At 46.8% G+C, this 26,309-nt stretch overlaps 1 protein-coding gene across 2 annotated transcripts; it reads right to left on the reverse strand.

Annotated features, from left to right (window-relative positions):
• Positions 1-12,544: 12,544 nt before the first annotated feature.
• On the reverse strand, positions 12,545-21,962 carry Mgarp (mitochondria localized glutamic acid rich protein). Of its 2 annotated transcripts, none has more exons than XM_070021994.1 (4): positions 21,832-21,962; positions 18,379-18,482; positions 16,076-16,169; positions 12,545-13,355 (listed from the first exon to the last, which is right to left on the reverse strand). In XM_070021994.1, exons 1-4 carry the CDS (start codon positions 21,911-21,913, stop codon positions 12,910-12,912), a joined length of 726 nt encoding a protein of 241 aa, XP_069878095.1. In that variant the 5' UTR covers positions 21,914-21,962; the 3' UTR covers positions 12,545-12,909. The 2 variants fall into 2 exon arrangements, with proteins under 2 accessions (XP_069878095.1, XP_069878096.1); XM_070021995.1 differs by lacking the exon at positions 21,832-21,962 and adding an exon at positions 20,356-20,538.
• Between the last annotated feature and the right edge of the window lie 4,347 nt (positions 21,963-26,309).

The raw sequence follows: 26,309 nt of genomic DNA on the forward strand, positions 1-26,309 counted from the left end.
TTTATTTTATTTATTTTTGTCAGTCATGCTGTCCCTGAGCGATTTCACTCAAGTCTAGTGCTCTACCATTTTGAGCCATAGCATCACTTCCAGTTTTCTGGTGGTTACTTGAAGATAAGAGACTCACAGGGACTTTTCTGCCTGAGCTGGCTTCAAAGTGGGATCCTTAAAGCTCAGCTTCCTGAGTAGCTAGGATTACAGGTATGAGCCACTGGTGCCAGCTAGCTGCCTTACTTTATAAGTTAGCTTTTCTCAGGTATTTCATTGCTGCAATGAAAGGCTGAGAAATACATATTAAGACCAAAATTTTATTTTTCTTGCTTTCACTCATGTTCTAATTTGTAGTTCTAGAGCTATTCATGAACTGGTGTTTTTGGTTTGTTTGTGTTTTTTGTTTTTTGTCGGTTGTGGGGCTTGAACTCTGGGCTTGGGCACTATCCCTCAGTTCTTCAGCTCAAGGTGAGTGCTCTAACCACTTCCAGTTTTCTAGTGGTTTATTGGAGATAAGAGTCTCACAGACTGCCGGGCGCTGGTGGCTCACGCCTGTAATCCTAGCTACTCAGGAGGCTGAGATCTGAGGATCGCGGTTCAAAGCCAGCCCGGGCAAGAAAGACCATGAGACTCCTATCTCCAATAAACCACCAGAAAACCGGAAGTGGCGCTGTAGCTCAAGTGGTAGAGCGCTCGCCTTGAGCTGAAGAGCTGAGGGACAACGCCCAGGCCCAGAGTTCAAGCCCCACGACCGACAAAAAAAAAAAAAAAAAAAAAAAAAAAAGAGTCTCACAGACTTTCCTGCCTGGGCTGGCTTTGAACTGTGATCCTCAGATCCTAGCCTCCTGGGATTACAGGCATAGGCCAGTGGTGCCCGGCTTTGAACTGGTGTTTTATTTGTAATCACAGCACATGACAGTTATATTTGTATACGGGTGATTGTATTCATTGTGGAATGTTGTGAAACAAAATCATCTAGGACAAGGCAGACTGAGGGAGAGTAGAAGTTTGATCATTTTCAAAATGAAACGCCCTTGTACAACTATCTGATGCTAATAAAAGTATGCAAAAATCACGGGCTACTTAATACCTTAAAATATCCATAATCACGTATCAGTTCTCACTGTTTCTGTTGATCAGAAGTTCAGGAGTGGCTGGGCTGCTCTGCCCCTCAGTCTTCCATGATGTTGTCGTCAGCGGTTGGCTAGGTGTGTAATTGGAAGTGCAGCTGGTACAGAGGGTCTATTTCCAAAATGCTCAGTCCTGTACCCGGCAAGAGTACATCTCGAGGTGAGGCCTTAGGGCCTTTCTGTGAGGGCCTGCTTGATCGTCCTCAACAATAACCTGCCGGTTTTACCCCAAGCACCCTGCTGATATCCAGAAGTTCAATGAGTTCTATGAGCTACATTCAGAATTGTTCAGCATCTTTCCCACCACCATCTACATACTGGTTATGCAGCCCAGCCATCTTATAGTCAACCTGCATAGTTTTGGATAAAACATGTGTTAATCATGTGATCAATGTTCTTTGGAAAATTAAGTAGGTAATTGAAATAGTATGGATGTTGAATGTCCCCCCGGAAGCCCATATGTTGAAGGTTCAGTTCTCAGAATGGCACTGTTGGAGGGAATGCAGTCTTTAGGCTGGAAGGTGGCTCAGTGGTAGAGTGCTTGCCTGGCATGCGTGAGGCCCTCAGCACCACATAAGAAGAAAAAAGCCAGAAGTGGCACTGTGGCTCAAGTGTGGGGGGGGGGCACTAGCCTTGATCTGAAGAGCTGAGGACAGCACCCAGGCCCGGAGTTCAAGCCTCACGACTGACAAAATAAAATAATAAGAGCAAAAAGGACTAGGGGCATGGCTCAGGTAGTATAGAATGCCTGCCTAGCAAAATTGAGTCCCTGGGTTCAAATCGCAGGACTACCAAAAATGAACTCTGTGTGTGTGTGTGTGTGTGTGTGTGTGTGTGTGTGTGTGTGTGTGTGTGTGTGTGTGTGTGTGTGTGTGTGTGTGTGTGTGTGTGTGTGTGTGTGTGTGTGTGAGTGTATGCCTGCCTATACAGATGCCAGTTATGGGGCTTAACCCAGAGCTTGCATGCTGTTCTTGAGCTTTTGTGCTCAAGGTCAGCACTCCATCACTGGAGCTACAGCTTCACTTGCAGCTTTTTAGTGGTTAATTTGGAGATAAGAGTCTCACAGACTTTCCTGACCAGGCTGGATTGGGACTTTGATCCTCCAATTTCAGCCTCCTGAGTAGCTAGGATGACAGGTGTGAACTGGCAGCCAGGTTTTTATTTATTGTTAAAAATTATTTAGGTAGTTGCACAAAGAGGTTCCGACTCAGCATGTCTGTCTCTGAGCACAGTGAGTCTAGGTCAATGTCACCCTTTTATCATTCCCAAAAGAATTAAAAAAAAAAAAAGGTGAGTGCTAGCAGGTCCCTGAAGCAGTGGCCTGCAAAGGGCGGCTGGGGCTCCACACCACTGCTCTTTGTCTCCTCTGTGTCCTGTCCAGGAAGTGAGCAGCTTGGCTTTACTGTGCACTCCTCCCATGCAGTGCTGCACCCTCAAATCCCAAGCCTCTGGGACCCACCAGCCATGGACTGGGATCCCCAACCTGTGAGCCAAACAAATCTGTCTTCTGTTTAAGGTGCTCACCTCTGTTATTTCTTATAGTGACTGAAAGCACAATAATAGGTGGTTATTTACCTTTATAGAAACACTTAAAGCCTGGTGCTGGTGGCTCACGCCTGTAACCCTAGCTACTCAGGAGGCTGAGATTTGAGGATCATGGTTCAAAGCCAGCCCAGGCAGAAAAGTCCATGAGACTCTTTTTTTTTTTTTTTTTTTTTTTGCCAGTCATGGGGCCTGAAATCTTGGCCTGGGTGCTGTTCCTGAGTTCTTCGGCTCAAGGCTAGCACTCTACCACTTGAGCCACACTGCCACGTCTGGCTTTTTTCTGCTTATGTGGTGCTGAGGAATCGAACCCAGGGACTCATGTATGCAAGGCAAGCACTCTACCACTGAGCCACCTTCCCAGCCCCTTCGGATGCAGCTTTGCTTTATTTTTGAACTTAGACTCATAACATTAGCAAACATCATTGTGAAAATCTTAATTACAACTAAATAACTGATGGTTTATTGAAATGAATATCGTGAAAACATAAATATGAGTTATGATTGTCTTTACTATGCATCAGTAGAAAACTGGAGTAATTATTATATGTGCAGTAATGATTAAATTCATTCATTTTAATATTTTACCAATTTTTAGTCATATGAAACATCACAGCTGTAAACATATTTCCATTACATTGCTCTGAAGGTTTATTTTTCATGGTGGTAGGAGGACAGAATAGACTTCGTTAGCTTGGCAGCTTGGTTTGTCATTTACTGTGGTGTAGATAGCCCGTGGGTTCTGTTTGAAGTCTTGCTGCTTGTTTCACTAAGATTGGGACCCTGGCAGCCCCTGGGGGCCTGGGGGGGCACGGGTAGAGGGAGCTTATCCTGGTCAGTTTACTTTGTGTGAGTGAGGGGGGGGGGAGAGTTGTAGAGTTGTTTTGCAGGAAGATTACAACAGAGAGAGTGAGGGAAGGGTGACACTATTCCAAAAGAAATGCACTCTTTACCTGACTTACATAACTGTAACTCTTCTGTACATCACCTTTATTACAATACATTTTTTTGTAAAAAAAAAAAAAAAAAAAAGAGGTCTACAATAAACAAAAAAAAAACTATGCTTACATGATATTCCAAAGATAAATGCCTTTCATTTCAGAACTTTTGAGGAATCTGCGATGCAGTTGGTTTTTTTTTTTTGTCAAAAATGAAGTCTTAAAATTTATTTATCTGTTTATTTTTGTGTCAGTACTGGGGCTTTAACTCAGAGCCTATGCTTTGTCCTTTAGCTTTCTCTTTCAAGGCTGATGATCTACCACTTGAGGCATAGCTTTTTTTTTTTTTTTTTTTGGTCAGTCATGGGGCTTGAACTCTGAGCTCAAGGTGAGCTCTCTACCACTTGAGTTAGAGAGCCACTTCTGGTTTTCTGGGGTTAATTGGAGATAAGAGTCTCACGGACGTTCTTGCCTGAGCTGGCTTTGAACCGTGATCCTTAGATCTCAGCCTCCTGAGTAGCTAGGATGACAGGTGTGAGCCACTGTTGCCTGGCGAGCCACAGCTTTTTGCTGGTTAATTGGAGATAAGAGTCTCATGGACTTTTCTGCTTGTGTTGACTTCAAACCATGGTCTTTCAAACCATGAGTAGCTAGGATTACAAGTTATGAGCCCAAAGCATCCAGCAAATTTATTTTTAATTGATAAAAAATAACTATGTATAGGGAACACAATGTAATATTTCAATCTAGGTATATATTAGAGAGTCAATAGTCAATCTAACTAGATAACCTATCACCTTACCCAATTTTTTTTATTGAAAGCATGTTGGAAATATATATATATATATATATTTTTTTTTTTTTTTTTTTTTTTTTTTTTTTTTTGGTCAGTCGTGTGGCTTGAACTCTGGGTTTGAGCGCTGTCCTTCAGCTCTTCAGTTCGAGGCGAGTGCTGAACCGCTTGAGCCACAGCACCACTTCCAGTTTTCTAGTGGTTTATTGGAGATAAGAGTTTCACAGACTTTCCTGCCCAGGCTGGCTTTGAATCACGATTCTCAGATCTCAGCCTCCTGAGTAGCTAGGATTACACATGTGAGCCACCAGTGCCCAGTGGAAATATATTTTTTTAATTAATTAATTATTATCTTTTTTTTTTTTTGCCAGTCCTGGGGCATGAACTCAGGGTCTGTGGATTGTCCTTGGCCTTTCTTTGTTCAAGGCTAGTGCTCTATCATTTGAGCCACAGCTCTACTTCTGGCTTTTTTTGGCAATAAGAGTCTCACGAACTTTCTTGCTTAAGCTGGCTATCATTTGAGCCACAGCTCTATTTCTGGCTTTTTTTGGCAATAAGAGTCTCACGAACTTTCTTGCTTAAGCTGGCTTTAAACCACAATCCTCAACTCTTCTGAGTAGCTAGGATTACAGGCAGGAGCCACCAGCTCCCTGCTTTAGAAATACATCTATTATTTTAGCATTTTTTTTTCTGGCCACTAGGGGGAAGAGTAGGATATCAGAAAACTCAGAACCCAGAGATTCTCATTGTATCACAGTGCATGCTGCTTCCTTCCCTGGCATGAGTTGAATATAAACCTTCTTGTATATTCTTGAACTTGGGAAAGATTGTTTTCAAATAAAACTCATTCATCAGCCACAAATATTTCTCTCCAGGTTCTTTCTAAAAAATAACAGCACTATGCTGAGTGAAAGAAAGTAGACACCAGTGTCCACACTGTATGCTGTAGTTCCCATGAGAGGGCTGAAAAAGAGGCTCCGTGCAGCCCTTCCTGGCCCCATGGTTTCCTGGGCAGGGGCTCTAGGGACCTGGCTTCACAGTGACTACGCTCGAGGGGTTTTGTTGAGTGACAGAAGTGTTCTAAAACTGTCTTATGGTAATGGTTGCATGTGTGAAATAGTAAAATGTGTATAAAAAATCATCACTGAATTGTATACTTGAAGGTCAGGGAATTATATAATGTGTATAGTAAGATCACATACAGTTGGAAAAAAGGAAATGTGACTTTTTTTTTTTTCCAGTCTTGGGGCTTGAAACCAGGAAAATACAAGAAAGAAGAAAGTATAAAGACTATGTTGAAGATCTGGGCTCTTTCATACTCTCCTAGGCTTAGGATGAATGACACATTCCTAATTCTCTTGACCGCCCCCCCCCCCCCGCAAAAAAAAAAGTAAGAACCTAGCTTCACACCTGCAACACTGATGGCTAAGGAGAAAGTCTGTTCATAAATTTCCATTTGACAGAGAGATACACATGCGAAGCAGTACAACAGTCAGTCTTCCATCTCTTAGCAAATCACAGAGCCAGGAACAAAATCAGAAGGGAACCAGAGCCAGTGGGTGTTTGGTCCTATAGCTCAGGCAACCTCAATTCATCTGGAACCCTGTGCCATTCTAATTATTAAAACAACAACAAAAACAGGAAACAACTTTTTTTTTGCTTTTTAGTCTAATCATTAAAGCCAAATACAAAAGAGAGCAAGTGCATACTTTTTCTTGAGCTACTTTAGCTGGAGCCTTACATAAGTATTATTTGTCCTAAATTCAAGAAGATCTTTCCTTATCCCCACCACATATTTGACATTTCTGAAAATAAAACAGGAAATTACTCCAAAAAATGTCTGAAAAGAAAGAAGAATTATTTTCAAACTATTTGGAGGAATGGGATTTTTTTTTTAATTATCTGTCCTCCTCCCCAGAATTGTGTTTTTTTTTTTAATTAAAACTTCCCAAAGAGGACAAAAAACCAAGTAACGCTGATGCTTTAAGACTCAAGGAGGAAGGGTTGTTTTTTGTTTGCTTTAAAGCTATTATTCTTATCATTAAGCTGTGGAGGCTACCATATCTGGACGCCCTTTTTGTGTCTTGGGACAGACAAGGTCCTGCCCCGCCCTCCTGTGGCAGCAGGCTAAAGGAGAGGGAAAGCCAGTCAGTACCCTTGACCGTGTCTCCTGCTGGTGATGTGTACATGCTGCCCCTGCATGAGAGAGAGAGGAGAGAGAGAGAGAGAGAGAGAGAGAGAGAGAGAGAGAGAGAGAGAGAGAGAGAGAGAGAGAGAGCATCTTTATATGCTTGGCAACATTTGGAGCCAGACCAAGGACTTTGTGTGGAGCAGCTGAGTAGTCACTGGGAGGCATTAGCTACTGCCGCTGAGCACAGCACTGCCCTTTCCAGATGGGACTCAGAAGGTCCCTGTCCCTCTGTGTGGATGAACTGCAGCCTTCGATATCTCCCACCAGCAGCTGTCCATCACCTTGAATGCCATGAGTCACTGTCAAGGTAATGTCTCAAACCCACGTCTCTTGTTTCACGGATAACTACATCCAAGAGAGCTTTCCCAGTGGGCAAACTCTTGGATCTGAAGCCTGGATTCAGTGCCAACCTTCCAAGCCCACACGGTCCTGAGGATGCTCCATCCAGCTGCTCTTGAGAAATGTGCAGGACAAGGCCACATGAGCCTGTCTGCTTGCTACAAACTCTGTCTTTGACATGGTTAATGTTTGTGGGAAAGAATTCAGTAAGTTCATTCTCACATTCCCCTGCAGTATTCTCACACAGATTTGGGAGTGCTACTGGTTTATGATCAGTTAAGATGTCCACTAGGTCCAGCTCATTGGGTTTTTCCTTGTGCTGCTCCATACACGTGGGTGGTGAACAGTGCTCCCATCTTCCTTCCTCTGGCCCCTGCCTCCTCTAGCAGCCCTGGGAGGGGCCTCTGAGCGGGGATGTGGCACTGTCACCACTAGCTGGTGCTGTGGGGAAGAGGCCACATCCTCTTGGGGTTCATGTGGGAAATCTCCCATTCTAGTTCATCCACCAGAGCTCGAAAATTCCACAGTGTAGATCCTGGCTCTTGGACTCCTGGATTTTTAGCAAGGCCTCCCAGGAGCACGCTAGCCTTCATCTTTAGTATAAAGGGGCTGCCCACCACGGCCCAGGCCATGCAAGACGTCACGTGACCTTGGCCTCTCCTAAGTTCACATCTAGCTGTTGGGAGCAAGGCTTTCCACATTTCTTGGGCGAGCTGTGATGCTTACACTCAGTGTCTGGCTACCAACTGAGCCATGCTTCCAACCTCCCATACTATATATAAGCTTTATCAGGGTTTGTTCTCTCCGGGCCTTTTGTTTGTTAGGCAAGTTCCTTTGCACCTTATCTTTATTTTTACCAGATATGTGTGTGTGTGTGTGTGTGTGTGTGTGTGTGTGTGTGTGTGTGTGTGTGTGTATTTTTTTTTTTTTTGCCAGTCCTGGAGCTAGGGCTTAGGCACTGTTCCTGGAGCTTCTTTTGTTCAAGGCTGGCACTCTACCACTTCTACCACAGCACCATTTCTGTTTTTTTGTTTTGTTGTTTTTTGTCTTTTTTGAGTAGTTTATTGAAGAGTCCCCACAGAGAGTTTCCTGCCAGGGTTGGTTTCGAACCACGATCCTCAGATCTCAGCCTCCTGAGTAGCTAGGATTACAGGCATGAGCCACCAGCTTTACCACGTTTTTGTTTTGTCATGGAGCTTGAATCTGGACCTGGGCGCTGTCCCTTAGCTCTTCAGCTCAAGGTGAGCACTCTACCCATTTGAGCCACAGCACCACTTCTGGTTTTCTGGTGGTTTATTGGAGATGAGCCTCATAGACTTTCTTGCCTGGGCTGGTTTTGAACCTCTTATCCTCAGATCTCAGCCTCCTGAGTAGCTAGGCTTACAGATGTGAGCCACCGGTGCCCACCTTACCATTCATTTTTAACTATTTATATAGATTTCCATTTGAGACTGGATTAGACAAAACTCATCCAGTCCTGACGCTGGTCAGCTCTGAGTGCCAACAAAAACTCTATGAGCAGTTCTGCCAACAGTCATGAAGAAACAGGAAATTGAGTTTTGAGAAAATCAGGAACTACTACTGTCATCAAAATAGCCAATAGGTAAAAACAAATTAAGGTGGTATTGTTATTCTCATGAATAATTCCTTTGAAGTGAGACTTCAGTGGGCAAGAAAACTAGTATCAGTGCAAGCACTTACAAAAGCTCTCATACCAAACTTACTGTACTGACCGGATTCTTGAATGCATTTTAAGGAATGAGTTGGAGCGACTGTTTAACTTTCAGCTTGGGAGAAAGCTGGTCACTCTGATTTGAAGAGTCAGGTTTGAACACTTGGGAACAATGCTTTCCTCAGGCCCAGTGAAGCTGCACTAACGTGAGGCGGCACATGTAATTGCACTGGAATCTGCCTGCAGCCGCAGTTCTCACGGAAGCTGACTGTGTGATGGTGCTGGGCCTGAAGCATGGAAGGCACACGCGGCCGGCCCCAACCCCCACGTCCCTCTCTAGTTTACTGCTGCTGAAGGTGGAAAGGGCAACGGCTGAAGACCTGAGTCATAGATGAAGTACAAATAGAATGAACATGCCATTTACAGTACTAAGTAGGCTTTCAACTGAGAAAAATAGATAGGTTAACTCATTTATGAACATTATGTACCTGGAAATTTCATTACTCTATATAGCCCAAGTAAGTTCTGTTGCTACTCATAACTGTAATTTTTTGTGTGTGCTGGAACTAGGATTTGAACTCAGGGCCTGGGGACTGTCTGCCAGCTTTTTGTTCAAGGCCAGTGCTCTACCAAGTGAGCTATACTTTCACTTCCAGCTTTTCTGCTGGTTAAAAGGAGCAAAGAGGGGCTGGGACGGTGGCTCAGTAGTAGAGCACTTGCCTTGCATGCCTGAGGCCCTGGGCTCGATTCCTCAGCACCACATAAGCAAAAAGGAAAAAAAAAGCTGGAAGTGGTGCTGTGGCTCAAGTGGTAGAGTGCTAGCCTTGAGCTGAAGAGCTGAGGGACAGCGCCCAGGCCCAGAGTTCAGGCCCATGACCGAACCTCCCCCACACCCACCCCAAAAAAAAAGGAGTAATGAGTCTGATGGACTCCTAGCTTGCTGTGATCCTCAGACATCAGCCTCTGGGGTAGTTAAGGATTACAGGTGTGAGCCAGGGGTGTAAGGCTGCAGCTATTATCTTGTTTGTTGTTGTTGGAGGTGGTGGTGACTGCAGGGCTTGAGCTCTTTTGCTCAAGGCTAGCACTCAGCTCCTTTAAGCCACAGTTCTTCTGGTTTTCTGGAGGTTAACTGGAGATAAGAGTCTCATGGACTTTCCTGCCTGGGCTGGCTTTGAACTGCAATCCTCAGATCTCAGCCTCCCGAGATCTTACAGGCGTGAGCCACCCGTGCCTGGCTGGTAACTATTATTTTAATGAAGTTAACTAATCTGCATTTTTCTCAAGATGCAATTTTTCTAATGTATTTAGCCTAAGCCCAATAAAAATACTCATTTTGTAAGATAAAAAAACATGGCCAATGGGCTTGGAAGCCTTGAGCTGAAGAGCTGAGGGACAGCGCCCAGGCCCAGAGTTCAGGCCCCACGACCGGACCCCCCCCCAAAAAAAAAAATGGCCAATGAAACAATTGGCTTCACAGGTTTAACCCTATTCAACAGGCTGTAACACCCTAAGTATCACCATCCTACTCAGAAGCCATTTGTGGGGCCCTTAAACAGTCTTTGTTCACAAATCTTGCAACTTGTTCACTAAAGACTTGACAAACTTAAAATATTCTCCTGACATTTTAGTGGCTTCTGAGAAACATTATTAAATGTGCTTAATCATTTACTGCTGGATCAGTGGTTCTATCTGATTGGGCAAATAGCTGGCACAGAAACTACTAACACATTCAGAATCTAATCTTCCCTGAACCCAGCTTCAACTCTCAAATGCTGGCTGTGGAATATACCATGCTTTGCAATAGAAAATTCTCATTAAAAAAAATGGACAGAAATAGTATGAGACAACTTTCTGTCCATTGTTTTAATGAGAATCTCAAAATAACTATTCAGGATTGCTCCATGCATTTTTGATAACCAATATTGATTGGAAAATGTTGCATTTTATACCTAATCATCCTTTAAATTCCTGACATACATCCAAGAGAATTACTTTGTCTAAGTGATTCTGCCAGTTTTCATCCTTTTTTTTTTGTCAGGCATGGGACCTGAACTCTGGGCCTGGGCGCTGTCCCTCAGCTCTTTAGCTCAAGGCAAGCACTCTACCACTTGAGCTACAGCACCACTTCTGGTTTTCTAGTAGTTTATTGGAGATAAGAGTCTCACGGTCTTTCCTGCCCAGGCTAGCTTTGAACCGCGATCCTCAGATCTCAGCCTCCTGAGTAGCTAGGATTACAGGTGTGAGCCACCGGCGCCCAGCCAGTTTTCATCCTTTGCAAGATGCTTTACAGTAAAGCTCTCATACTTTATCCCACTCTGGTCCACAGTGGGGCTTGAACTCAGGGCCTAGACCCTGTCTCTGAGGTTAGCTCTACCACTTTGAATACAATGCCACTTCTGGTGTTCTGGTGGTTAACTGAAGATGAGTCTCATGGACTTTCCGCCTGGGCTGGCTAATCACTAAAATGTTGCTTAGGAGATATTGTGGTTAAACTTTCATTATATTGGTTGTTAATTTTTTTTGCTAGTCCTGGGTCTTGAATTCAGGGCATGAGCACTGTCCCTGAGCTGCTTTTGCTCAAGGTTTGCACTCTCCAACTTGCGAGCCACAATGCCACTTCTGGCCTTTTCTGTTTATGTGGTACTGAGGATCGAACCCGGGACTTCATGCATGCAAGGCAAACACTCTACCATTAATCCACATTCCCGGCCCTGGTTGTTAAAAGAGGTGAAAATACAGATTTTAAGAATTTCTAGCTACTACTACTGGAAAATATTTAAATGTGTAATTACTATTTAACATTTAGGTGTCATAAATAAATACTGAATTTGTTTTGTGTCAGTCTGCCCTGGAGCTTGAACTAGGGCTAGCTTTGAACCAAGATCCTTCCATCTTAGCCTCCCTAGTAGCATTACAGCCAGACCAGGCAGGAAAAGCCCATGAGATTATCTCCAATTAAACACTAAAATACCAAAAGTGGAACTGTGGCTCAAATGGTAGTGTGCTAGCTCTGAGTTAAAAAAAAAAAAAATCAGAGATAGCACCCAGGCCTTGAGTTCAAGCCTCAGAATATACACAAAACAAAAAAGATACCTTAATCAGGCTTTCTCTGGCTACCCTATATAAAAATTACAACTTCTACATAAGTCAGCGTTTACAATGTCTATTTTCTTTTTTTGGGGGAGGGGGTCTGGTCGTGGGGCCTGAACTCTGGGCCTGGGCGCTGGCCTTCAGCTCTTCAGCTCAAGGCTAGCGCTCTACCACTTGAGCCACAGCACCACTTCTGGCTCTTTTGCTTATGTGGTACTGAGGAATCGAACCCAGGGCCTCATGCATGCAAGGCAAGCGCTCTACCACTGAGCCACCTTCTCAGCCCACTACAATGTCTATTTCCATTGACTGTCTTATTACCTATTCCCACTCTAGAGCATAAGCTGGGGGAGTACATAAAACAGTGTCTCATAAGTAGTAAGCAGGTGCTGTTAATCTTTGTTGAATGCAGGCATGCATGCACGGCATGAATGAATCCTGACATGAATGTAAACCCGCATTTACTGTTTGACCTGAACTGGAAGCATCTGTACAACCCCTTATGTAATGCAGATGGGAAAGGGACATAGATTATTATAACTTGAGTTATCCTTTCAGGGGCTGGGAAGGTGGCTCAGTGGTAGAGTGCTTGCCTTGCATGCCTGAGGCCCTGGGTTCGATTCCTCAGCACCACATACATAGAAAAAGTCAGAAGTGATGCAGTGGCTTAAGTGGTAGAGCACTAGCCTTGTGCTGAAGAGTTCAGGGACAGTGTCCAGGCCCAGAATTCAAGCCTCATGACTGACCAAAAAAAAAAAAAGTTTAATTTCTTCATGTGGTATGTGTATTCATGTACAATACAGTGTATTTTTCTGCACTGTATGTCTTTGTGGATAAAAATAAAAACACTATAAACAGTTTCTCTTTTTATTAAATGAGTTCAAACCAAACTCAGTAATTCAGATCTACACACAATAAAGTAAGGCAAAGATAGAGCAGAACGAATCGAAGTTGCGTAGTTAACTCAATTCCAATAATATGAAATGTGAATTTAAAGGTAAAACTATGGAAGCTTTACTGCAATGACCCAGTCTGACTTTAGACAGTAGAAAACCATGTAACATCTGGAATCTCTCAAGTCTAAGAATCAATCAGCAGATACCCCTCATCTTCAAGGCACAACGATGTTTTCTACAGAGAAGTCTCTAAGAGCTAAGGTTATTGAGAGCACAGGAGAGGCAATCAGACTCGGGGTGTTTCTGAGGACCGTTCTCTGAAGCAGGTTACTGGTCTCGAGCGGAGGCCACCTCGGGTTCCACACGGGCTTCTCCCTGGAAGCCATGCTGAGCGCAGGGTTTGGAGGCAGCCCACAGGGCTTCCTTGTCTGGCCCGGGACATCCCCCGGGGCCGTGGCTCTCCCGGGCCATGTGGCTGTGGCTGTGGCTGTGGCTGTGGCTGTGGCAGTAGGGCCCCCCCTGCTCTGGTGCTGGGTGACTCACCCCGGGGCTCATTCCAGAACTGACCTCCACGTTTCCGCCCAGGGCCGCAGCTGTAACCTCGGGCCGAGTCTCAGAAGCCACAGCCATGGCCTCCCCTGGGGTGGCCCCCAAGGCCTCTGCCACCGGCCCCTTCGCTGCCTCTGGAGTCTCTTCTGCGCTTTTCACCTCAGCACCCGCGTCACACTCTTCAGTGGCTCCTGAATACTCTTCCTTAGCTTCTGGGGTGTCCTCTGGCACAAAAAGGAAAACCAGAAAGCCAAGAAGATTTAGCTCTCAAGGCAGAGTGCTACCTCAGAGAACCCGGGGGCAACAGGACACTGTGGTCACTGCGCAGAGCACAGCGCAGGCAACAGACAGCAGGATGGACTGCAAGGTGCAAGGCAAGCAAGAGAATGCTTCTACAGAGCTCTGTGAAGACTCTTCAGGATTCAGAGAAGTGGGGGTTCAGGCCTGCCTCTTGGAAGGAAAATGGAGAGCTTTCCCATAATTTTTTTTTTTTTTGGTCAGACTTGGGGCTTGAACTCAGGGCCTGAACACTGCCCCTGAGCACTGCCATTCAAGGATAGTGCTCCACCACTTTGAGCCATAGCCCCACTTCTGGTTTTCTTTCTTTTTTTTTTTTGCCAGTCCTGGGGCTTGTACTCTGGGCCTGGGCACTGTCCCTGAGCTTCTTTTGCTCAAGGCTAGCATTCTACTACTTGAGCCACAGCACCACTTCCAACTTTTTCTGTTTATGTGGTACTGAGGAATTGAACCAAAGGCTTCATGCATGCTAGGGAAGCGCTCTACCACTAAGCCACATTCCCAGCCCACTTCTGGTTTTCTTGTGGTTAAGAGTCTCATGGACTTTCCTGCCTTGGCTAGCTTTAAACCATGATCCTCAATTCTCGGCCTCCTGAGCAGCTAGGATTACAGGCCATGAGCCACTAGGCACCCAGCTCCTATAAACGCTTTTTTTTTTTTTTTTTTGTCGGCCGTGGGGCTTGAACTCTGGGCCTGGCGCTGCCCCCACGCTCCTGAGCTCAAGGCAAGCACTCTACCACTTGAGCTACAGCACCACTTCCAGTTTTCTGGTGGTTTATTGGAGATAGGAGTCTCACGGTATCTCCTGCCCGGGCTGGCTTTGAACCACGATCCTCAGATCTCAGCCTCCTGAGTAGCTAGGATTACAGGCGTGAGCCACCAGCGCCCGGCTTTTTTTTTTTTTTTTAATGGGATTCATTCATCTTTTATTAGTTAACTTAGCACATGTTGAAGTTTTTTTTTCTTTTCTTTTTTATTGTGAAAACTATAAACGCTTTTGAACTTAAAAAATGTACATAGGCTGGGAATGTGGCCTAGCATGCAGGAAGCCCTGGTTTGATTCCTCAGTACCACATAAACAGAAAAAGCCAGAAGTGGTGCTGTGGCTCATGGTAGTGGTAGCCTTAAGCAGAAGAAGCTTAGGGACAGTGCCCAGGCCCTGAGTTCAAGCACTAGGACTGGCAAAAAAAAAAAAAAAGGGCATAGATTACTTCTTACTCTCATATTAAGATTGTGAAACTTGCTGGCCAGTTGGTGGCTCACCCCTGTAATCCTAGCTACTCAGGAGGCTGTGATCTGAGGATCATGATTCAAACCAGCCTGAGCAGGAAAGTCTGAGAGACTCTTCTCTCCAATTAACCCACCAGAAAACCGGAAGTAGCAATGTGGCTCAGGTGGTAGAGCCTTGAGCCGAAGAGCTCAGGGACAGCTCCCAGGCCCAGAGTTCAAGCCCCACGACCAACCAAAAAAAAAAAAAAAAAGATTGGGAAACTTTAACCTCCTATGATGTCACCTTTCTAGCTACTGACTAAGGAAATCACAAATCCTCTCAACCTGTTTTTATCATCTGTCAAATAGGAATACTGAGAATATCTACCTACCTCACAGGGCTACTGGGAAAATGGACTAGAATGCTAGGGGCCAGGGGCTTAGGTCTGTAATCCGAGCTACTCAGGAGGCTGAAATCTGAGGACTGTGTTTCAAAGCCAGCCTGGGGAGTTCAAACCCAAGAGAATTTTATCTCCAATTAAACTGCAAAAAGCCAGAAGTGGAGCTGTAGCACAAGTGATAGAGTGCCAACCTTGAATGAAATGGCTAAGTAACAGGGCACAGGCCCTGAGTTCAAGCCTCTAGAACTGGCAAAACAAACAGACAAAACCCCCACAGGTTATAATATCTAGTGTGCTTTGTACAAAGACCCTGGGGTGGTCTTAGTGAAAATATAGTAGCAAGATTTAAAACAGTAATGAGGAGTATGAAAGGTCAGGCTGCTGAAAGAGACAGATACTAAACCCAGCTTGCATGAATGGATGTCTGAATAGGGTAAAGATAACACTGCTTTGCAAAGAAGTCAAACCACTGGTCATCAGTATACATTAACACTTTCATTCATCAAGTGCACTCATCCGATAACCCTGAAAACATTCTTTGGGTTTGGTTGGGTTTTTCCTTCCTGAATGAACTTCTGCACAGAGCCATTCCAGCTTAAGTTTGCAAGCCACAACAAATGTTCGTTGCCAGGCTAAGATGATGGTAATTAGTGCCTCTCCAAAGAATAGTATAAGCTGGGCACCAGTGGCTCATGCTATAATCCTAGCGACTCAGGAGGCTGAGATCTGAGGATCATAGTTCGGAGCCTAGGCAGGAAAGTCTGAGACTTTTTTGAACTCTGAGCCAGGGCGTTGTCCCTGCATTCTTCAGCTCAAGGCGAGAGCTCTATAGCTTGAGCCACAGCACCACTTCCAGTTTTCTAGTGGTTTATTGGAAATAAGAGTCTCACGGACTTTCTTGCCCAGGCTGGCTTTGAACTGTAATCCTCAGATCTCAGCCTCCTGAGTAGCTAGTATAACATGCATGAGCCACCAGCACCCAGCTCCATGAGACTAAAAAACTAAAAAAGAATGGTATAATTAGAAATTCACTTTACCTTGAAGTGGATGTGACCCTGCTTTTGTTTTTCCTTTTAAACTGGTAATATGTGCTGTGTGTTTGGCTGGCTCTGATATGACAGTCTTATAAGTCTGAAAGAAAGAAAAATATGTGTTTAGTTTTACTTCTTGAGCTCTAAAAATCATTGGGTCAAATTCAAAATCATTTATAGTTCTTCTCCATGTGATCATCATTAGAAGTTACAACTACAGTCCCAGCGCGGCAAAGAAATCTCTGCATGCCATTTGCTCATTTACTCTCCCTTTACAAACCTTTTGCCATTAAGTACAATGTTCTAAAAGAGAACCGTGCTCTAAAAATGGTAATCAGAGTTAACTGAAAATACAGTGAAGACAAAGGAAGGCAAGCTGGTGCTGGTGGCTCACATTTATAATCCCAGCTACTGGGGAGGCTGAGATCTGAGGATCATGGTTCAAACCTAGCCAACTAACCAGCAAAAAGCCAGGATGGAGTGTGGCTCAAGTGGTAGAGCAACCAGGCTGAATGATAAAAAATAAAAATCAAGTGATTATGAAGCCGTGAATTCAACCCCTCCTCACACACAAGTTTTTAAAAAAGATTCCCAAGTGCCATAGCTAGAGCCTAACAAAGATACCTTCATTAAGATAAGCTGGGGTTCATCATAAAAACAACACTATTACCTGGATGCAGATTATCCAAGGAAAAAGTATGGTGCAGAAACTACCTTAAATAGACCAATGTATAGGTTACTTTGCATTTCACACTCAATCAGTCTCCCTGGCCTGCATTCACATCTGAAAACAAAAAGTTAAAGCTGGAACATGTGGGAAGCCAGAGTTTAATTCCTAATACCAAAAATAAATAAACAAAAATGAAAATCTCAGCCAGGCACTGGTGGCTCAGGTCTGTAATCTTAGCTAAGCTGAGGTCTGAGGATCCTGGTTCAAAGCCAGCGGGGCAGGAAAGTCCATGAGACTCTTATCTCCAATTAACCACCAGAAAACCAGAAGTGGCACTGTGGCTCAAATGGTAGAGTGCTTGCTTTGAGCTGAAGAGCTCAGGGACAGCTCCCAGGTCCAGAGTTCAAGTTTCATGACCAAATAAACAAACAAACAAAAAAAGAAAATCTCACTCCAGATATTGCTGAGTATATTGTCTTAGCTCTCTTTTTGCCAGAAGGTTTGGGCTTGGTTACTGTAAAGGTGATGTATAGTTACATAAATCAGGTACTGAGCACATTTCTTTTTGGACAATGTCACTCTCTCCCTGTTTTTCCCTCCTGCTCCCACCCACAAGTTGTATCGTTCATTTTCAACCAGTGTTTAGTGAGCACCACTGCTGCATTTTCTCCATTTCTATGCACCCTCCACCCCACCAATGACAGAAATAGAACAAGAGAAAAAGGAAAAACAGAAACAGCAACAAAGAAAAAAACCTGTTTCCATGTCCTGGTGTTCATTTCAATAAATATTATTTTATAGGATCAGATGCACAGTGGCATTGTACCTTTGTGTTTGTCTCTTTAAACCTGTAGGCACGGCTCTCCTGTTGGCCAGTCCCTCTGTACTGGTCTTAGGGAAGACCTGGCGTGCCAGGTCAACTTCCATATAAACAGTGCAGGGTAGGGTGTAGCTAAAATTTTGCACTCTGATACTTTCATCTCTGAGTGTCTTATAAATACTCTAATAAAGAACATGAGGGCTGGGAATGTGGCTCAGTGGTAGAGTGCTTGCCTTACATGCATAAGGCCCTGGATTCAGTTCCTCAATGTGCCCACATAAACAGAAAATGTTGGAAGTGGTGCTGTGGCTCAAGTGGCAGAGCATGAGCCTTGAGCTGAGGGACAGCGCCCAGGCCCAGAGTACAAGACCACAACCAACAAAAAGGAAAAAAAAAAAAAGATGTGAACCTTGAATCTTCCATGTAAGACTTTAAGCTGGGTGCCAGTGGCTCATGCCTGTAATCCTAGCTACTTAGGAGGCTGAGATCTGAGGATCACGGTTCAAAGCCAGCCCAGACAGGAAAAGTTCATGAGACTCTTATCTCTGACCACCAGAAAACTGGAAGTAGAGCTGTGGCCCAAAGTGGTAGAGGGCTAGTGTTGAGCAGAACAGCTCAGGGACAGTGCCCAGGCCCTGAGTTCAATCCCCACAACTGACAAAACAACAAAAATCTTCATAATCATCTAGACACTAAATTCTCATGAAAACATGACAAGATATTCTCTGAGTACATTAATCCAATGTCCTGATCTTAACACTGTTTTGAGTTTTACCAAACTTTGGATTATCAATCTTTGGATTCCTGAACACTACTTACATAATATCCACCGGCACTGACTGTGACACCAACAACCAGATAATAAAGCATATTGGATCTCGATGTTCCAGGGATTTTGTTGGATGACATCTGGCGAAGGGATGCTATGGAAAGCAAGTTTGAACAGAGTCACCATCATTTCAGCAGTCATTTCCAATACATCTTCAAAAAAAATCAGCACAGAAGCCGGGCGCCAGTGGCTCAAACTTGTAATCCTAGCTACTCAGGAGGCTGAAATCTGAGGATCACAGTTCAAAGCCGGCCAATAAACCACCAGAAAACCATAAGTGGCACTGTGGCTCAAGTGGTAGAGCACTAGCCTTGAGCTGAAGAGCTGAGGGACAGCGCTCAAGCCCAGAGTTCAAACCCCATGACCAACCAAAAAAAAAAAAAAAAAAAATTACAGCACATGAATCTAAACAAATGACTTAGAGTAAGAAAGGAAACAAAATAGATCTACTTAAATGTTTATTCTGCAGTGCTAGAATTTGTACATACTATAATGCCCTGGAATTAAAATTTTACAATAGACTCAAAGTTAGGAGCTTAAGTTTCATAGAGCTTACCATTTTTAATTTAAAGAAAAAGCAGAGACATTTACGCATTCAGTCAACAAATACAGGTGAGCACCCACATGTTTGTAATTGTTATAAACATAAAGGATACCACTGTGGACCAGACAAACACGGTCCCTAATCCCTTAGAAGCTCAAGTCTAGAAAAGAGAGAGAGAGAGAGAGAGAGAGAGAGAGTGTGTGTGTGTGTATGTGTGTGTGTGTGTGTGTGTGTGTGTGTAGAAAGGATTATAGATGGGGCTGGGAAGGTGGCTCAGTGGTAGAGTGCTTGCCTCACATGCATGAGGGCCCTGGATTCGATTCCTCAGCACCACATAAACAGAAAAAGCCAGAAGTGGTGCTGTGGCTCCAGTGGTAGGGTGCTACTCTTGAGCGGAAGAGCTGAGGGACAGCACCCAAGCCCAGAGTTCAGGCCCCACGACCGACAAAAAACAAGAAAAAAAGACTTATAGACAAATAATTGTGATACAGTTTGAAAAGAGTTGTAATAGTTGTTCAGTAGATTAAAATTGCTGAGAAAAAAATCAGCTAGCTGGCTCAAGATAACTGTTCAAAGAGACTCACCTCTTCATTTCAAAAGTAAGCAGGAATTTGTCAGATAAACCGAAGAAAAATGGCACAGGGCTGAAGGCTGTGCGTGCTTGCTAGCATGGGGTGGTGTGTCTGGAGAAGGTCAGAGTCACCCGAAGTGGCCCAACACCGAGCATGACAGATGACAACTGCACAAGGCAGATCTTAAGACATCTGCACAGTTTCAAGCCTTCATAGTAGCAAAATCACAGTTTGGATGTAAATGGCAGTCTCTTGGAAACCCCCTTCCCGCGCACCCCTCACTGGCACACACAAAAGGGGGCCCAGTAGCCTATGATGAAAGGTTATGGCTTTGACTTGCGCTTGAAAATAAGTGCACACAGAGTGCTAATGGCCTATGTCAGCTACTCAAGAGGCTGAAATCTGGAGGATCTGAGTTCAAAGCTAGCCCAGGCAGAACTGTCCAAGGAACTCCATCTACAAGTTAACCATCACTAAGCTGGACAGGTAACATGGTACAGTATCAGGCATGAGTAACAAGAAAGCTGAGTGAGAGCATTTGGCCTTGAATTCAAGCCCCAGTACTGGTGCACGCGCGCGCACACACACACACACACAAACACGAAACAATTTAATTTATCCAAGTAGGAAGTACCAATAAAACATTCATTAATGCTTTCAAATGAAGACAAATTTAAGTGTTATCAATGCTATGTCTTTAAGATACATAAATCAGTGCTACAAAAATATTAGACAAAATAAAAGAAGAATCAATATGGTTAGCATCAGTACTGGTAATGATGCATTCAGAAATGTTTTAGCTGCTTGCATTTTGCCTCAAGCTGGAGAAGGAATTCTCTAAACCTGCTCACCTAAGCAAACAAGGCGCATATGAGGGTATGTGAAGGCTCAGAGTAAAGGAGTTCATCTTTCTCTTCTCCTTCCCATCAAAACAGCCCAGTTATTATCAGTACAAAATAGTCTGGCACCAGCACCCATGGCTCACGCCTGTAATCCTAGCTTTAGCCAGGAGGCTGAGATCTGAGGATCACCAGGGCAGGAAAAGTCCATGAGATTCTTGTCTCCGATTAGCCACCAAAAAGCTCTAAGTGGAGCTGGGCTCAGGAGGTTAGAGCACTCACTGGCCTTGGGCAGAAAACCTCAGAGACAGCGGCCCAGGCCCTAAATTCAAGCTCCAGGGCAGGCACAAAACAAAACAAAAGATGTAATTAAATGAATGTTTTCCCTCTATTCTTGGGGGGGGGGGGGAGAGGACACCAACTCTCTTGCTGGGTATAGAGACTCAGGGAAGCGGGAGGAACCCTAACCTCACAGCCCACCAACACTTCCAAGAAAAATAAGAGGCAGACAGAGTTCCCTCTCCACCCCCTCCTCACCTGGGCCTCACCAAAACCCAAAGCAGAGCCCCTGGCAGGGGGGTGTCCTGGCCGGGGAGGGGTGTCCTGGCCGGGGAGGGGTGTCCTGGCCGGGGAGGGGTGTCCTGGAGGGGGGGGTGTCCTGGCAGGGGAGGGGTGTCCTGGAGGGGGGGTGTCCTGGCAGGGGAGGGGTGTCCTGGAGGGGGGGGTGTCCTGGCCGGGGAGGGGTGTCCTGGCAGGGGAGGGGTGTCCTGGCCGGGGAGGGGTGTCCTGGAGGGGGGGTGTCCTGGCAGGGGAGGGGTGTCCTGGCAGGGGAGGGGGTGTCCTAGCGGGGGGTGGGGGGGAAGATGTCCTGCAGGCCCTTTTCTGGCTCCTGGGAGGCTGAGCTTCCGGGGGACTGCCGTTAGAGGCCAGCCTGGGTAGAAGCCCTGGCAGACCCCCACTCCAAACATCAGCCAGTCTGGCCCAGGTGTGCGGCGCCGGAATCGCACACAACCTGCCAGGGGAGCCCTCGAGGTCCGTCCTCCACCCAGCGACGGGAAGGGGGGGCGGGGCGCTCGCCGGGTCCCCCGGCCCGGGCCGCGGCGCCGACGCCGGTGCCCGGCGTTCCAGGCCCCGGGCCGGTCCGCGCTCACGGCTCGGCCCGCCGACGGAGGAGGGTGCGGGCCGGACGGCGGCCAGGCCTCGGGGAGCGGCGGGCTGTCCGTCCGCCCCGTCGGGCCCTCCGCGCCCGGCCCGCAACGGCATTTAGCGACCGCCCGTCCGGCCGCCGGGCCCTCGGGCTCACCGGGAGCCCCGCCCCGCCGGGCCGCCCCACGCCGCGACGGCCGCGGGTCCGCGGCCCAGCCCGCGCGCCGGGGCCAACCGCAGCCCACGGACGCGGCCGCCGGGGTCCCCAGCGACGCGGGGTGGGCCGGGGCCGGGTGCGAGCGGGGTCGGGGCGCCTCTCCTCAGCCCGACGCCGGCACTCACCGTCCTTCCCGAGCGGCGCGGGGCTCGGGGGCGCCCTCCGGGGCAGCGCCAGGGTCCGGGAGACCGCCCGGCGGAGATACATCGCGTCCCCGCGCGCTCCGCCGCCGTCCCGCGCCGCGCCGCCCGACGCCCAGGCACGCGGCCCCGAGCGCCGCGCCCCGCCCCGCCCCGCCCCGCCCCGCCCCGCCCCGCCCTGTCCGACCCGACGCCCCGCCCGACCCGACCCGACGCCCAGGCACGAGGCCCCGAGCGCGCCGCCCCGCGCCGCCCCGCCCGCCCCGCCCGACCCGACCCGACGCCCCGCCCGACCCGACCCGACGCCCCGCCCCGACTCGACGCCCAGGCCCCTCGCGCCCTGCGCCCCTTCTGCCCGCCCCGCGCCGCCCCGCGCCCGGACGCGCGCGGATCGCCGGCCTCAGCTAGCCGGCACCTCGCACCTCGCACCTCCGCCCGGGCGCTCTCCCGCCGCTCCCGAGCCGGTGGACGCATCTCAGGGATACCGTCCGGCATCTTGAGGTGCACCCCCCGCCCCCAGGCTCCGGACTCAGTTTACCTCTCCCGCTCGGACCAGGCGAGGGGAGGGGCCGGAGGAAGAAGCCCCAGAAGCCGCAGGCACCACGGACGCGCCGGCTGTCCGGACATGACCAGCGGCTGCCGCGGTGCCCATGACGCCCGGGGCTGGGAAGGGGCCGAGTGGTAGAGTGCTCGTCCGCATGCTTGAAGCCCTGGGTTCGAGTCCGCAGTACCACATGCACAGGAAAAAGCGGCAGCCTTGAGCACAAGAAGTTCAGGGTCAGCGCCGGGCACTGAGGTCAAGCCCAGGACTGGGTAAAACGGCGTTTCCCATGTGGTCACAGGGAAGGGACCATTTCCTAACGTGAGATTCTTCCTGTGCGTCCGACACTGAAGCCTAAGATGTAGCCTGGCGGTAGAGCATGTGCTTACAATGCTTGAGGCCGGGGAAGAGAGGGAAATTATTCCTAGTGGTTAAAGTCATTACACTGTCCCCCCATCTCCCCCCTCCCCCCAAAAAAAGCATTACAAGAAGAGGTAGCTGAACATCATGGCTCACACCTCGAATCCTAGCTGCTCAGGAGGTTGAGACCTGGAAGGCTGGTGTTCATAGCCTGCTTGAGAAGAAAAATCCTCTAGACTCCATCTCAACCTGCAAAAAGCTGGATGGACTGGAGGCATGGTTCAAGTGGTAGAGCTCCAGCCCAAAGCGAGAAAACCAAGTGAGCTAGAGGCCCTGAGTTCAAGTCACAGTACTGGCAGGTCTATGTAAATCATTGAACAGCTAGGGAAGCCCCTTTCAGGGCTCCTCAGACCCTTCACCAAGAAGGTGGTATTCCTGAAAATAGGAAAACAGATTGGTACACTTACCACATTTGACCAGCACCTAACTGTTACTGAACCGCTAGGAGCTAGGCCAGACTGACAAGTCAGACCACATCTATTTACTTCTGCAGCTCATTCTTGCCTTGGTGTACTTGGGGACGAATCTTGACTGGCTTTTCATCGACAGGAAATAATCAAAGGCAAGTAAATGGACTTGAATGAATGCATATATGCCTTTTATTGCTATTTCTCCTGTTGTAAGCAGCAGACCCTAAAGCTGTTTTGCATTCTGAATTCCCAGCTGTTTCTGGAACCCCAGTGTAGTGTGACATTGGCCTTTACTAAAGAGGACTCTTTCAGGCTCCAGCTAGCTTCCTAGCAGCTGGCTGGTCCCCTTATTCATGAGGCTGCCCTTGAGCACATCCTTGGCATTTTTCTTGTCTGGAAAACAAGAATCTGGGGTCAGAGATAGCTTGCTTACCTCAGATGACCTTCATCTAACCTGCTTGCTGATGAAGATGGTATGAATTCTGAAAGGATGTTGTAAGATCCTCTCATGACAATCTTGGCGATTCTTTCACAGTTTAAAAGCTATGCAATTAAAAGCAATTTTGATAGAACTAGTGATTTCCTAGACTCCACATGAAGCTTGAAAGCAGCTGAGTTTCTCTTAGTACTCAGTTCGTAGGCTGCAATACGTTTTGTTTGTTTTGCTTTGGGACAAGATTTCATTGTATAACATGGGCTGGCCTCAAACTGGCAATGCTTCTACAGCCTCCTGAATACATATATCTAGATTTACACATATATCTATCTACCTATATGTCTATGTAGATATATGTATTCAGGAATGCCTATTTTTTTCTTCTTTTGAGAGATCAATATTGACAGAAAGCAAAACAATTTAGGAGTGCACAGGAAATTTAAAAAAAGGTAACCATAAAAAAGTCCTAAAAAGAACCCTGTCCTGGGCTGGTAAGGTGGCTCGGTGGTAGAGTGCTTGCCCTGAATGCATGAGGCCCTGGGTTTGATTCCACAGCACCCCATACACAGACAAAGCTGGAAGTGGTGCTGGGGCTCAAAAAAAAAAAAAAAACCAACCCTGCCCTAAATAATTTACATAAAATGGAGAGTTTTTTTTTGTTGTTGTTGTTGTTTTTATTTTTGTCCGTCATGAACACTGTCCCTATGCTCTTTAGCTCAAGGTGAGTGCTCTAACACTTGAGCCATAGCGCCACTTCCAGTTTTCTGGTGGTTTCTTGGAGAGAAGAGTCTCAGGGACTTTCCTGCCCAGACTGGCTTTGAACCTCGATCTCAGCCTCCTGAGGAGCTAGGATTACAGGCGTGAGCCCCCAACACCTGCAGAGAGAAGGTTTTTGTTGTTGTTGTTGGTTTTTTGTTTTCTGTTTGGTGGCAATCTTGGGGCTTGAACTTTGGCTCAGAGCTAGTGCTCTACTACTTGAACTGTCCAGCCCTACTTCCCCACTTTTCTGGTGACTACTAAATGAGGTAAGAGTCTCACTGACTTTCCTGCCTGAGCTGGCTTTGAACCACACTCTCAGATCTCAGCCTCCTGAGTAGCTAGGATTACATGCATGAGCCATTGGCACCTGGCTGAAAAGGTTATTTTCTGTTGTTTTTTAAGAAAGTATCTTACAGCCGGGTACCAGTGGCTCATGCCTGTAATCCTAGCTACTCAGGAGGCTGAGACCTGAGGAGTGTGGTCCAAAGCCAGCCCTGGAAGGAAAGTCCATGAGACTCTTATCTCCAATAAACCACTAGAAAACTGGAAGTGGCGCTGTGGCTCAAGCAGTAGAGCACTCGCCTTGAGCTGAAGAGCACAGGGGCAGCGCCCAGGCCCAGAGTTCAAGCCCCACGACTGACCAAAAAAAAAAAAGGAAAGAAAATGTCTTGCTATGCATCTGGCCTAGAATCAATAATCCTTCCCCATCCCCCCAAGAACTGGTATTTAAAAAATGGTGAATGAAGCTGGGTATTGGCAGGTCACACCTGTAATCCTGGTTAATCTTGTAGATGAAATCTGGAGGATCAAGCTTCCAAGCCAATTTGGGCAGAAAAGTCCAAGAGATTCCATCTCCAATTAACCAGCCAAAAGCAAGGCTAGAGGTATGGATCAAGTGGTAGAATATCAGTTAGGAGCAAAAAGGCTGAAGAAAAAAAAAAACAAAAAACAAAAAACAAAAAACAAAAAAAAAGCCGGGCGCTGGTGGCTCACGCCTGTAATCCTAGCTACTCAGGAGGCTGAGATCTGAGGATCACGGTTCAAAGCCAGCCCGGGCAGGAGAGACCGTGAGACTCCTATCTCCAATAAACCACCAGAAAACCGGAAGTGGCGCTGTAGCTCAAGTGGTAGAGTGCTCGCCTTGAGCTGAAGAGCTGAGGGACAGCGCCCAGGCCCAGAGTTCAAGTCCCACGACCAACAAAAAAAAAAAAAAAAAAAAAAAAAGGCTGAAGAGCACAAATCCTGGAATTCAAACCCCAATAACAGGAAAAACAGAAAAAGAAAAAAATGATAGTTGATAGTAATTTCTTATATTATTCTTAGATGTCACTCTGTAGTATCTCTATTCATTTTCTCTTCTGTAACAAAAGAAATACTTCTGTGCTCTTCCCTAAGGATATCATAACAAAGAACAAACTTGTTTTAAAAGAACAGAAGTACTGGCTCCTCTACTCAGCGCCCCCACCCCCACCCCGCCCCAGCCCCTTCCTTAGGGAGAAGTTTCCTTGCATCTTTTTTTTTTTTTGTCTTGTCGGTGTGGGGCCTGAACTCTGGGCCTGGGCTCTGTCCCTCAGCTCCTCAGCTCAAGGCGAGCACCCTACCACTTGAGCCACAGCCCCACTTTTTTGCTTATTCTGCTTTTTTTGCTTTTTCTGCTTATGTGGTGCTGAGCAATCGAACCCAGGGCCTCATGCACTCAAGGCAAGCACTCTACCACTGAGCCACCTTCCCAGCCCTCCTTACATCTTCTAGCTGTTTGGAAACACATCACTCCAATGTCTTCCTATATGGCTCTCTTCTCCCCGTGTCTGTGCCTCTCCTCCCTCTTCTGCCTCCTTCCTTCCCCCATCCAGGCTGGCCTCAAATTAATAGGTTCCAGTGACTTTACTGTCTCAGT

The sequence above is a fragment of the Dipodomys merriami genome, unplaced genomic scaffold (assembly GCF_024711535.1).
Source record: "Dipodomys merriami isolate MVZ:Mamm:240054 unplaced genomic scaffold, mDipMer1.0.p SCAF_15, whole genome shotgun sequence".
NCBI lineage: Eukaryota > Metazoa > Chordata > Mammalia > Rodentia > Heteromyidae > Dipodomys > Dipodomys merriami.